Source organism: Danaus plexippus, chromosome 17 (assembly GCF_018135715.1).
Source record: "Danaus plexippus chromosome 17, MEX_DaPlex, whole genome shotgun sequence".
NCBI lineage: Eukaryota > Metazoa > Arthropoda > Insecta > Lepidoptera > Nymphalidae > Danaus > Danaus plexippus.
Genome location: NC_083548.1, coordinates 9,209,135 through 9,223,401, shown reverse-complemented (window position 1 = coordinate 9,223,401; position 14,267 = coordinate 9,209,135). Strand labels below are relative to the sequence as shown.

At 33.4% G+C, this 14,267-nt stretch overlaps 2 protein-coding genes across 2 annotated transcripts; both read left to right on the top strand.

Moving 5' to 3' along the window:
* The first annotated feature begins 2,671 nt into the window (after positions 1-2,671).
* LOC116771538 (odorant receptor 2a-like) lies at positions 2,672-6,919 on the top strand. The gene is made up of 4 exons (XM_032663414.2): positions 2,672-2,781; positions 2,856-3,051; positions 5,533-5,750; positions 6,092-6,919. The coding sequence occupies exons 1-4, from the start codon at positions 2,673-2,675 to the stop codon at positions 6,778-6,780; spliced, it is 1,212 nt and encodes a 403-aa protein (XP_032519305.2). The 5' UTR covers position 2,672; the 3' UTR covers positions 6,781-6,919.
* Positions 6,920-8,418: 1,499 nt separating this feature from the next.
* On the top strand, positions 8,419-12,124 carry LOC116771241 (uncharacterized). Its single transcript, XM_061523280.1, is given in 5 exon segments — positions 8,419-8,461; positions 9,144-9,284; positions 9,359-9,506; positions 10,353-10,474; positions 11,937-12,124. Coding segments are annotated over 5 exon segments (642 nt in total).
* The last annotated feature ends 2,143 nt before the right edge of the window (positions 12,125-14,267 follow it).

Below are 14,267 nucleotides of genomic sequence, written 5' to 3'. Positions count from 1 at the left end.
CTTACATCTTCAGAAACTTTTACACTTATAATATTACGAGGAGTGTATGTGAGTTTGTGTGAGGAGTAGGAGAGTTATAAATTGTAAATAATTAAAAAAATCATGAACCGTTGATGCAGTAGAGCCATACCATTTGGGAAATAATAGTAGGCGAAGTTTAAAAAGAAAATATAAATATAAACAGTCTATAAGTATAGGTATTGTACAAATAGGATATTTTATATTAAATAAAAATAAATATTTATGTTTTCACGATTTAAAGCAAAAGTCGATAGATTGTTATAGACGTAATTTGCCACTTAAGGGAAATATAACTATTAGCTTTTTTCAAACAACGATTAACAAGTGAAGTAGAGCAATCTGAAAGTTTTGTCTGAAATTGAGACTTGCTTAGAGTAGGTCTCCTAAAGGGGTACATCGAATCTAGTTGAGTGCGAGCCCAAAGGGCACACGTTTGTCACTTGACGGCTAAAAAGGCCTCATTTGCTGTAACTCCAACCAAGTTCTTCGCTGCCAAAAATCTGGAGATACCGAGTAGAGCGACACAACACTTGCTTTTACTTTACAAAGTATAGGTTAGTCCTCACATGAAGTAATATTCTGTCCTCTGGTCCGGTGCCTCACAATACCTACTACAACTTCTTGATTACATACACTGCTGACCAATCGAAGTGTGGACAATTATAATCCTACAGAAAACCTTAACCTTAGACCTTAGGAATATAAACTCTCAGTGCGTCTTCTATCCTCTGTGTAATGAGGAATGTTCAGGAATATTATTTCACATAGTGCCGACACCCAGCTTTTACCACTGCACTCTTCGACTTAGGGTCAAGTCTAAGATATCCAAATTTCATTCCTATTTTTTTCTCTACTCACGAACAGATTTCCCTGAACAATACAACACAAATTCTGTTAAAAGTCGATTTTAAATATTTCTCCTTGAAAAAAGGGATTAATCGTATGTTATGAGATCTAAGACTTTTGCGAGTTTTATTCAATTAAATAAAACTAATATTTTTCGTATACGCGAGTATATCCCAAAAATATTAGTTTCACTTAAATAATCGTATGTTGTAGATGTCCATAGGTGACGATAACCGTTTACCATCAAATGGGATATTTGCTCGTTTAACACTTTATATTAGAAAAATGAGCAAAATTAGCTGTTATTGTTATTCACATAATTTTTAGCTTATCTATCAATTAAAATTACACACTAAGAATCTAACCAAAATGAAACGTGTTACCTAAATCCTCTACAGCTAGACTACTTAAAACCTATACAGCTATACTAGCCTCACTTGCTTGGAAAGACGCATAAAAATGTCTTTTTAAAATCATACTTTGATTATAATTTTATATGGATCCATAGCGTGTTTTAAAACCAGAGTTTGAATAGGAAGTTAAGAAAGAGGTCAAAAAGTTTCGAGAGAACACCTATTGTGAGTGTGACTTGTCATACATTCGACAAACAAAGAGGAGTATTAGTGCAAACGTCGCAGAAGATATTTCGTATATCAGAAATAGTCAGCAGTGTACGAACGCACAATGGACACACCAAGCCAATAACGTCCAGCTTGACAAAATACAGATACTCGCTCGTAAATACAGGTATATGCCAAAATTAATAAGCAAGGCTATTGAAATTAAAAATATCCTAATTTCAATAGAAGAGAGAGAGATTTAGCTGTTATACCTCTCGCTCCCTCTTCTACCGCGTACAAATCTACGACGAACCTATTCCTTGTAAGTTCGTTAGTATGCTCTTAATATTTATAGACCTTGATGGTCTTTGGGGATGTTGGTTTCCCAAGGAAACGAAGCTCCATTAATACAATGCTTTAAAATTTTGGAATATATAAATATGTCTGGTCTGGACGTCGATCCACAAATATCGTCTGCAATTTTGTATTGTTTCTAATATGTATCCATCGTTATTGTCCAATTTTATTTTGTATTAATTTCCGAAGCGTTGCCTGTGGACCTGAAATATTTTCAAAAAACATTATGAGAATTTCTTTAACTATACGACTGGCAAACTAATTATCATAAAGAAGTGTTATAAATGTCAATCAAGGGGGTAATGAATATTTAAACGTAAGCACAACGTAGAATTTAAGTTAAAGCTTTAGTACAAAAAAAAATTACAACACTATTTAATTTCCTTATGATTTTTTTATAACGTACGCATTTCCGCATATAGATGTTAATCATACAACAATATGTAAGTATGGTTTATTTGACACTCTATCTTGTATAACCTTCTACTCAGATTTTTTTGAAACATACAATAATATAGAATAAATAAAACAGACTTGGAATAGAAGTAAATTGTTACAGCTCATGAGATCAATGATTAAAATTTTAAGAAACAGCTAGTTCAGTACGAATTCTAGTGTTATTGTAACATGCAGCATGTATTAAACGTACGTATTTAAGATAACTTAACATCCCTCTTTAATATAAACCATTTTTTATAAGTCTGAAGGTCAAAAATTTAGTTTATAAAAAAATTTTAACGTGTCTAACTACTTGAATGTACTCTATGGATAGTACTAAATATTTAAAGCAATTAAACGTTTCAAGGTTAAAACAGCATTCAAGTTATCCATCGAAACTATAAATATAACACAAAGGAAATGGCTTTGAAGGGATAAAGAACGGCCAAGATGTTTGGAAAATTCGGTCTTGAGTACTGCGATTTGCCGACAATGATGTGGAATGTCGAAGTGTTATTACGAACTTTAACTATTAGATCTAACAGAAGGTTCGATAAACGTAAGTTTGCTTAATTTGTGTCAATGATATTCATCAATATTTAACTGTTTACATTACTATGACAACAATTTTAGCAATTCCCTGGATATATTACGTAATAAATATTTCCACTGGACTCTGCTATTTTTACACGTACATGCTGTCGACGGCCTGGTTCGTTTTGGTGAAGTGCAGAGAAACTGGTGATTTCATCAGCGCTATGGTAGCACTTTCACTCACGATGTGCAGTATAACCTGCATACCTAAGATTTTCTACATGAAATACTACCAGTAAGTCCAATAAATTCATCCAATCATGTATATAATGCCAAACGTATAGTTTTTTTTTTGTAGCATCCATACTTGACTCTTATTAAATTATAGTTTAGATTGCTCGTACAGAAAATTTTATTTTTATAAGAAGACCTTTTTGGAGTCACTATAGGCCCTCTCTTTTGTACCTAAAATTATACAGGATACTCTTCTTTGCATATGCAATAATATATGAAATAATGGAGTCAATCTATCAACCAACAATTATTTTAAAGTGATTTGGAGGAAAATACAGGGTACTTTGAAAAATATTAAGGATCCTTAGTAAAACACGGTATCACCACAAACCGAGAGTTTCTGGTCTTTTATTCAAACTCAAATTGGTCCCCCCTTGCGGAGACGCTTGGCTAGATATTTGGGGTATAATAGACAGAATGTATGATGATATTATTTTTTTAATACAATTTACTTATAAGTTATATTAAGAAAATTACAAATTATTTAATAACTCAGAAATTATTTTTGACCGGGAAAAATAATTCTATACTCTCATTTTTCGCATTTTAACATTCCTTCACCTGCAACTTATAATCTTAAATCTCTGATGTTAGTGACTTGCACACAAACTTTTGCCATACAACCTACTGGAAATAACATATAACGATAGAGTACGAGTATAGTATAATGTTCCCCCGATAGATAAAATCGCAATTTAAAATTCTAATAATGATCATTAAATATAAATATACCAGATGCACGTTAAGAAGTCTTGTCCTTATCCTTTTTGGCTATCTCCACTTGAGACGAAACCCCTCAGCATTCCATGGATTCACTGTGTGGGTGCCGGGTTCATCGCTTTGCAAGGAGAGGAGCTTCGACAGTGCCTGGGACTTGCGACCCGAGTGTAGGTTTAAGGAGCCCCTATCTCACGCGAGTAAAATGCTCATCTGTACCGTCCAAACTCCTTTCTCTACCTAACCAAATTTGAAACGAACAAACAATTGCTGCCTTCGACGCACGTTCTGAGATTGAACTGGTGTTAGTTTTGAACAGGCCCAAGTCTTTTAGTAGATTGTAGAGAGATTTTGCAGTTATACCTCTCGCTCTTGCTTCTACCGGGTACAAATTTACAAGGAACCTATTCTTAGTGAGCTTGGAATACTTGTTGACCTTGCTAGCATGATGTTTGAGGTTGTTGGTTTCTCGTGCCTTCTCTCACAAAACTTACTGGTCGCTTCTTTGTGGTTATTTCTTTTTGCTCTCTGGCTACCGGAAGACTAACCGCTTCCCAAATGATATCTAAAACCCTACAGTGACGATGCTAGTATTAACCGCAATCCAGGAGTAGCCTACATCTCACCAGTAAATTTTAGCAGTACCCGCAGATGTAGCAAATTTATTCGGTACCTTTATCCCATCTTACTAAATTACTCTGATCTGGGACGCATTGAGATAAAATTTTAGCAGTGCTGGCGACCAATCATGAATTATAGTGAACCATTTTAGTGATTATGGGATTGGAAAATCTCTTATGGGTAGCCATTAGTTCTGCATTTCTAAGCGAATAGCATAGATCTTATATTTAGAATTCTCATCATGAGGAATAAAAGTCTTTAATATATGCGTAGCTTTGGCCTTCCTACTTCATCCTTACCCTACTCTGTTACCTTATGCTCCTATCATAAAGTGTTTATGGAATTGAAGTATTCATTCTAGCTCTAGGGCATCTTAGTCTTTATAAAGCTCCGATGACCTTTTTAGATTCATCTCAAAATTGTTGCGATCCCAATAACGCTGACGAATCAGCCGACAGCACGAACTCGATCCACAACTTTAACACCTTTTTAACACTTGCATCTAACTTTGACAAAAGGGTTTTATTAAAATCACAGACGAGGAAAGAGACGAAACCTCTTAGCATTCAATGGATTCACCGTGCGGGTGCCGGGTCGATCGCGTTGAAGGGAGAGGAGCTTCAACAGTGCCTGGGACTTGCGACCCAAGTGTAGGTTTAAGGTGCCACTAACTAACGCGTGTTAAACGCTTACCTCCACTGTCCAAGCTCCTCTCCCTACCTAAACAAATTTGAAAAGAACCTACTAAGGCTGCCTTCGAAGTACGTTCCAAGAATGAATTGATGTGAGTTCTGGACAAGCCCAAGTCTTTTAGTAGGTTGTAGACAGATTTAGCCGTTATACCTCTCGCTCCCACTTCTACCGCGTGTAAATCCATGACAAAATTCGCGAATATATAAATATGTCTGGTCTGGAGGCCGACGCACAAATATCCTCGGGGATTTTGTATTGTTTTTCATACGTATCCATCATTATACTCCAATCCGTAGCCGCTTTAAGGATGGAGTAAGGCTTGACATTTGTTTTTATAGCCCTAGTGCCCTCTCTCTTACAAAACCTACTGATCGCTTGTTTGTGGTTATTTCCCTTTGCGCTCTGGCTACCGAAAGACTACACATAATACTACATAATTAATGAATTTCAGAAAAACAGTGATGGATCTTGTCGATAACTATTTACATTGCAATGAGTTGATAGTCAGCGGAACACGTTTTGAAAAGAATTTCTTTGCTAACATGAGAACTGTCAAAAAGCAAGCAACAATCGCTTGGGTTATATTAACGCTAAACGGTGTGGTCTTTGTCACTCTGCCATTTTTAAGACCTGGACGTCATTTTTCTCAGGACTTATTTGCGTTATATGGTAAATAATATTACTGCATGTCTTTTTTATCTAAATTTGTTAATATTTAAATAATTAAATTAAATAAAAATTAAAATAAATGAAATTTATGAGTTTGGGACACACACAAATATATTGTACAGCTTTACGACTCTTTCGATTTTTAAAATTAATAATTTTTTATTGTCATTTTTGGAAAGTTTTTTAGCGATGAGTAACCAATTTTACACATTTTTTTTTACTTGTCCTTGTTTTATTTTGCGGCAGTAAATAAAGAATACCATTATTTTTATTATTATAATTCAAGTTAGCATGATAACGTTGACAGCAGAATTGTTCTTAACAATTATATTTATATGTAGGTCTGGACCCAATGGTGGAATCTCCAAACTACGAGAAGGCGTCTATTCTATTGACTTTAGCTGTTTACTTTTCCCTGACGGTTATGGTTCATATCACACTGTTTATTATAGTCATCATTGGATTCCTTGAATCCCAAATGCTGGCTCTGAGTGTGGAACTGTCTAATATCTGGGAAGATAGTAAGAAATTCTACAATTATTATGTACTTCACCACAATGAATCTATTACGAAATATGAACTGAGAAATTTATTTATAAAGAATCGTCTCCGGGATATAGTGAAGTTCCACATAATGATTGTAAGTCTCCGAAATAAAGTTGAAAAGGAACTCCGCTTCATATTCGTAAATGACTTCATATTTATGATATTTGCTCTTGTAAGTGAATTGGTCGGTGGTTTAGAAAACACTATGGTCCAAATGCCCTTCACATTTGGTACGGTATTCATAGATTGTTTCATTGGACAAAGGCTTATTGACGCTAGCAAAGCTTTTGAGACAGCAGTCTACGATTGCAAATGGGAAAATTTTAATTTGTCCAATCAGAAAACAGTTCTTTTTATGCTACAATGTTCACAGAAGACGATGACTCTAACAGCTGGTGGAATAGCAGTTCTTGATTTCATATATTTAATGTCTGTCCTCAAATCTACATATTCTGCTTATACCACTCTTAAATCGTCTGCATAAAAATAGAATTAACCAAATAATAAAGTAGTTCGCAAAGACTTTTAACTAGAATTTGCATAAAATATGAACACGGTAGATTGAGGACAAAAATTGCACATTATGTTAGGAAGAAACTTCTACAATAAATTTATTTATCATATTCAAGATATTTTTATTTTAATATCTTCAAAGCAAACTGCAAATTCTAACCTAAACCACTTATAAGGAAAACTACAAAGTTATCATATAATATACGTAACAAACATCAATATTATAGAATCATGCCATCTTGTGATCAATAGCAAAGTATCTACAAACAAACAAACTTAGCTAGACAGTTAGCGCCATCTAGTTCTAAACAAACTACTAATATAGTTACACCAATATCCAATAGAGGGTAGTACCAGTATGGATAACGAAATAATTTTAAAAGTCATAGAAAATGACCCACCACAACGAAAATAAAATATGAAAAAGGTGGAGCAAAATAGTAAGCACGCAATTTATATCAATATAGATGGTAAATTTAACCTAACCGACTTAGTCAAAACTAAGTCAAAACTAAGAAGCTAGAAATTCAAATTAAACAACAGTAGAGAATTATTAAATTTCTAGAAAAAAATATGAATTTCTGACAATACTACGTACCTGAAAGAAGACTTACCACCTAGTGTGCTGCAGAAACGTTAAGAATTCCAGGAAGAACTCCAACGACAACGATAGACAGGAAGGAAAGTAGTTCTGCGCTACCACAAACTAGTGGAATTTAAGACACCCGAATGGCAAACTCTTTCACACTCTGAAAGAAACAAACAACTTATGTCTCTGTCAACCGAGGAGGCAGAGATAGACACTACATATATTCTTGAAGAGGCCATATATGCTTCTAATAAAAATAGATCACAAACTATAACAAGTTTCTTACGCCCTTCGCCGATGAACACTACCGAACAAATATCACCAAACAATGATACTCAAAAACTAATCACTACCACCCCCACCTCTACCTCTTCCAAGCCGGCCGGTCACCAAGGAAGAGTCAGACCATTACCTCCTAAATCTTGAACACAACCAATATAACAAGAACAATAAGGTAACATAAACCCAAAGACGAAAAATCACTAAACTTACACACAACAGATTAAAAATCTCAGAGAAGAAATAAATGTAAAAACAACTTATTTAAGTTGTAAGTAAATAAAGGCTATTTTTATTTATTTGATTTAATTTATGTCTTTTAAGCACACAGCAGAGACCTTTAATTTCCTGAATAATTCATAACTAATTACCGTTCTTTGAAAAGTATCTTCAATTATTCATTTTTTCCTAGAAAAGATATTTAACTCAAAAACATAAAATAATTATATTTAAATCATTACCCACTCAGCACCAGCAACCCAAAGAAGGGCTACAAGTATAATTAATTTTCATTGGATGAAGTTATAAACGGAAGGCTGATAAAGATTTAATCGAACAGCGTTGAGTCCAGCGAGTTATACGCTTGGATACAATTTATGTCAAGCCCAAGCTGCAAACAGTGAAGTTGGTATATCATACAGTATGACTATAGTTAAAAGTGATTAAAAGTAAATGTTATTATTGTAAACAATAGGTGGTTTCATTAAACTAATTAAAATTCACCTCAGGGGTATTTACACAATGTATGCTAAATTAGAGTCTAGCGACTTAAAAGGAAAGAGTGGTAAAATAAAATGAGTTATATACAGATATGGAGAAATGTTTTTAAATTTAAATTATATTATAAGTGTCCATCTCAGAAGATCTAGCAGTAAAGGGTGACTTTAATCATTGGATTTTTGGACTTCGGATTTCAAGGATTTTAGATCTGGGCAATTTTGTGAAGTAGCTGGGTGAGAGGTTGGAGTGTTTACGGGAAAAGTTAATGTTGTATTCTTTGCAAAGTATATCAAACAAAAGTCGGATGTGTTTGAGTGAGGGACAACGTGGACTAATTGTGTTTTCTATCCAGCAATTATTATTTTTGACCCGCCTAAACTTGAAGCAAAACTTGAGGCCTGTCAAGCGGACAATCTATAAGTCCAGGATGGCTCTCCCCACTTCGGTGATGGAGTGGATTGGCTGTAATTTACTCGTTTAAAGCGCAATGCGACTTCTTTCTCTGTATATTAGGTGAGTCAGGATTTTGGTTACTCAGGATACTTACCATGCAGTGTTAATATAACACGCTGCATGAACTTTACGTGACGTAACTAAAGTAACTCAACGTACTTTTTATTTGAACCATTTTGCGTTTGAAGAGTAAAAAATAACTCTATAAAAAATCTCAAAGTTTAAAGTTTTTAATGTTTTCTATTTTATCTAGCATTCAAGTTATTCATCGAAACTGTAAATATGTCAAAAAGGAAATGGTTTAGAAAGGATAGAGAATGTCCAAGATGTTAGAAAATTCGGTCTTGAGTACTGCGATTTGCCGAAAATGATGTGGAATGTCGAAGTGTTATTACGAACTTTAACTATTAGATCTAACAGAAGGTTCGATAAACGTAAGTTTGCTTAATTTGTGTCAATGATATTCATCAATATTTAACTGTTTACATTACTATGACAACAATTTTAGCAATTCCCTGGATATATTACGTAATAAATATTTCCACTGGACTCTGCTATTTTTACGTGTACATGGTGTCGACGGCCTGGTTCGTTTTGGTGATTTGCAGAGAAACTGGTGATTTCATTAGCGCTATGGTAGCACTTTCACTCACGATGTGCAGTGGAACTCGTGTACCCAAGAAATGATATGAAATATTACCTGTTAGTCCAATAAATTCATCCAACCAAGTATATAATGCAAAATAGAGTCAATCCATTAACCGACAATAATTTTAAAGTGATTTGGAGAAAAGGACAGAAAACTTTGAAAATAATCTTACGGTCCGTTGTAAAATTAAGAGCTTTTGGTCGTTTAGTAAGTCGTCGGTAGGATATTACTTATTGGAACACACATCACGAGCACAGAGCTCAGTACTAATAGCTAGATTTTTCCGAAATATCATAATTAACTCGTTAGAAATTAGTTAATTAAAATTGATTGTTTTGCACTTTAAAAAAGTAAAGGAAAAGAAAATTCGAATTATTTTTAGGATTTTCGCTCTTTTCATCATCATTTTATCCTTTGTATTTTGTATCACGAGGATAGGTTCATCGCTTTCCTTGCTTTCTTTTCATGTATACATGATGAAAGTAGACCTGCAACATAGGATCTTAAATGTCAAATGTATATTATATACTATACATAAAGATTTTGTAATACCATGTGCAACTCTGACAATAGTGATAAAATACCTTCGACCGAATGGTTTTATTAAAAAGGGGAACCTAAGAGACAAAAATAACATTTATAATTGTATTAACGTTAATCTCATAAATACCAAAACTGTGTGAAGAAGTCTTTCTTGTCCTCGTACTTTTTGGCTACCTCTACTTGTTCATAATTATTAGATAATTCATGAATTTCAGAAATTCAGTGACGGACCTTGTCGATGACTATTTACATGGCAATGAGTTGATAGTCAATGGAACAATTTTTAAAAATAATTTCCTTGCAACATGAGAACTGTCAAATAGCAAGCAACAATCGCTTGAGTTGCATTAACGCTGAACGGTGTGATTCACGTCATGTTTCCATTCCTAAGACCCGGATGTCATTTTTCTCAGGATTTATTAGTGCTAAATGGTAAATGATTTTTTTTAATGTTGTTTTTTTTTCTATTAATTTGGTTCATATTCCTTATTAATAAGTAACAAATACACTAGCTTTTATGTATGTGTATTCTGTACACGTCGGCGTCAAGCCAGGGACTTCACGTTCAGAGTCCATCATAACACAAGTGATCTTCTCGGAGTATATTTTTATTGTGAAAATTTACAATAAAGGCCGCCTTTTATTCTCCTTTAACAGGAAGTAGTTATCGTTGGTGAATACAATAAATAAAATTGTAATGTAAAAATACAGAAATATCTGTAAATATTATCAATAAACTTAACATTAATATCATCATTTCAGCCATGTAAGGTCCACAGCTGGACAAAGGCCTCCCTCATCGACTTCTAAGCGCTTTGGTCGGAAGCAGCCTGATTAAGTCGTCCGTCCATTTCGTTGGTGAACAACACTATTGACGCTGGTGACGACGTTAGTGGACGATGTCTTCCAGCGCTGCGCTTTCCAATCCATGGTCTCCGTTCGAGAACCTTTCGGCCCCAACGTTCATCTGATCTCCGTGCTATATATACTTCAAAAAGCTAATCCGTTTAGCTATGTCGGTGACTCTCTTAACTTCACATTACCCTTAACAAATTATTTTATCACAAAGAAATATATTTATTATCAAAATAAACGTTCTTACTTAGTTTATTGGTGACGCTGCACGACGGTTTACTGTTACTGAATAATATTAAATTCAAGCGCAAAAAATGTATTTTGATTAAGATTTATAAAGTTATTTTTAAACACATGTCAATCAATTTCAATTTATACAAAGCAAATTGTAATTGAAGACCTTATACAACTTAATCAAAGCGTCTCTTAAATGTTACAAATTTATATTTAATAGTTCTATTTATAATAAACCATATGTAATGGATAAATGAAAATTAATTTCGTATTTTTATCACATTTTTGTTATAAATATTGTATTATTTAGATATATTTAAAAAATAAGGAAAAATTATTAACACTATCACTACTAGATGGCGCAAACATCAAAAATAAAAAAATTGTACCACTATTCGCCGACGTGCGCCTATTTACACCTCTTTCTATTGTTAAAATAGTTTATAAATTCTGTTGTCATTTATGAGTTGTACAGCAGAGGTCGCTTTTTAGCAATAAAGCATTTTAGCTATAAACAAATTTACGCAGTTTATACACGATTCTTTTTACAGTGTTTGTTTTATTTTAGGTAATAAATAATACCATTTATTTTAAAATTACAATTTAATTTAGCAACATAACTTTGTCACAAGAACTGTTCTTTACTTTTTATATTTCATGTAGGTCTGGACCCGATGCTGGAACCTCATAACTACGAAATAGCAACCGCTATGATGGTGTTATCGATTATTATATTCGCCTTTAAAGGTGTATATAAGTATGTAGTGTATATATTTTAAGGTGTATATAAGTCTTTTCGTTCTAGAAACTATAGTATACCTTGAATCAGAATTGCTAGCTCTGAGTATGGAATTGACTAATATCTGGCAAGATAGTAAGAAATTTTACCAATATTATATACTTCAGCACGAGTCTGGTGGCGAATGTGAGGTGGGAAATATATTTATAAATAATCGTCTGGGAGAAATTTTGAAGTTCCAAATAGTGAAGTGAAGTGTAGCAGAAGGTGAAACAAACATTCATAGTTAATCACCTCAAGATTTTTGTCTTTAATCTTAATAAAATTTAAGTTATTAACATATTAATTTAATTCAGAGTGAAAAGCGTGGGGTGCATTTGACAACATTTCATATCTTTTCTCTCATAGACAGTTGCCACTAGAATGATTGTAACATTCAATATTAAACACCCCGTTAAGCAACTCGCAACGACTTTTTTATTAGTATTTTCATGAATCATGAACACGGTGGATTTGAGACAACGATGGCAAATAACGTTAAGAAAAACTTTTACAATAAAGTTTATTTATCATAATCATGTTATTTTATTTTCATATGTCTTCTAAGCATACAGTTCAAATGCTAATTCCCTGAGTAAACTATTGTAACAAAAAATAAGAGGAGCTGTATTGACTAAGAGGCGAGTTGGCGGCGGGCGAGGTGTGGAGTGGTATGATGTATCGAGGAGGGGAGAGGTGTGGTGAGGAAAGGTGAGGAGAGGTGTGGTGAGGAGAGGAGAGGAGAGGGGAGAAGAGATTATATAAAGAGCCTTTTTGGATGTAATTGTGCATTACTTTGTGAAATTGGAAATAAACAAGTGATTTACCAAGAAGTCGTACTGTTTAAATTATTTTCTTTGAAAAGTCAGTTGTGTTTTGTAATTAAAGTAATACTATAATTTGTACAATATTTATCATCTACCGCCGACGATTTCTTAATTTTCTGGCGTACCGCTCTGGATGCCGGCTGAATGCGCTTACGGTATCGCGAGGTCCTGCGGTGTGGTTACGGACATGGGATTTTATATTTTTAAGGAGGGGTGTCCAGGTGTTGGATGGATTCCAGCCATCTTCTCAGGACCAACTGTTAGAGATTCACAACTCGTCTGCCCGTGATCAGGGTTGCTGAAAAGTAACCGAAACTTCGGGATTATGTAGTTTTTAAAATAATAAAGGTCGCGTAATAAATCCGAAAAATATTAGTTTTTATTTTAATGAATAGTTGCGAAATATTTAGATCTCATTAGAATAATTTTATTTCAAACATTAAGCAGAAAACACCATCAACTCAATTAAATTTTTATTGGCATAAGTAATGAAATAACATGATAAAAAAGATTGATAAAATTGACTTGTGTCCACGGAAATTAGTTTTTGGGAAAACGCTGACAGGTGAGGGAGACTAAATTTTTTTTACATGTAGCACAGTTTATTTGCATAAATTGTCGATTGAAAATTTAATAACATTCTACCCGTTAGTTCGATTTCCATACCGTTTTCACATATGTATACTTAAGCACAATTTAGAGTCAGAAGCGTGAAAAGAGCTGTTAACAACGACGATCTGCTCAAATCATTCCTATCTAAATCGTTGAATGAGGGAAAATATCAAAATATTATTCCAAAAGAACGTTGACGCAGGTCTTAGCTTCTTAAGTTCAGTTTAACGAGATATATTAATTGGATTTGTTTTAAACTATGTTAAAAAAGTAAGCATTTAGAAATCAAGACTAGTGAAGTGTTCTAGATCATTGTTGCTTCGTGGTAACAAAAGATCCCATATTTTAACATAAATTGTTTTTAATTAAAGGAACTATAGTTTTTAGTAAATTTTTAAAATTAACATTTTTCACTTAGGAGAAAAAAGTGTGTCAAAATTAGTGGTCGTAAAGATTTAATTCTTCATTCTTTAAATCTTTTCCCTAAAAAAAAACATTCAAAGAAACTAATTACCGAGAAAAAACAAAATACATGTTTTTTTTTCTTGACGTAATTATGAACAGATTTTTCCATGCAACACTCCAGTCTTATATCAAAGTAAAGTTTATATATAACTTTGCAGTAAAATAATAAATATTGGAATCCTATACAATCTTTAATATTTACCTACTTATGTTTAAACTTGCCTTTTTTTAAATTCACTCAAAAAACAACAATAAATTAAAGATAATATAAATTTATTTACATATTACATTAAAATATAAATGTACTATACGCTAAAAACGTTTGAAATAACCCTCAATTGGTTGACAGTTGTTTGTCTTACTAAAATTTATATTGAAATCCATGTTCGGCTTTAAGAACGAATTATAACCCAACGCCACGGGTGAAATGATGTCTTTGACATACTGAACTCAT

Excerpts from the sequence above, each read along its gene's own strand:
- LOC116771538 (XM_032663414.2), top strand. The coding sequence starts at position 2,673 with ATGTTTGGAAAATTCGGTCTTGAGTACTGCGATTTGCCGACAATGATG. Across the intron at positions 2,782-2,855 it reads TAACAGAAGGTTCGATAAAC|CAATTCCCTGGATATATTAC; the intron begins GTAAGTTTGCTT and ends CAACAATTTTAG. Across the intron at positions 3,052-5,532 it reads TTCTACATGAAATACTACCA|AAAAACAGTGATGGATCTTG; the intron begins GTAAGTCCAATA and ends AATGAATTTCAG.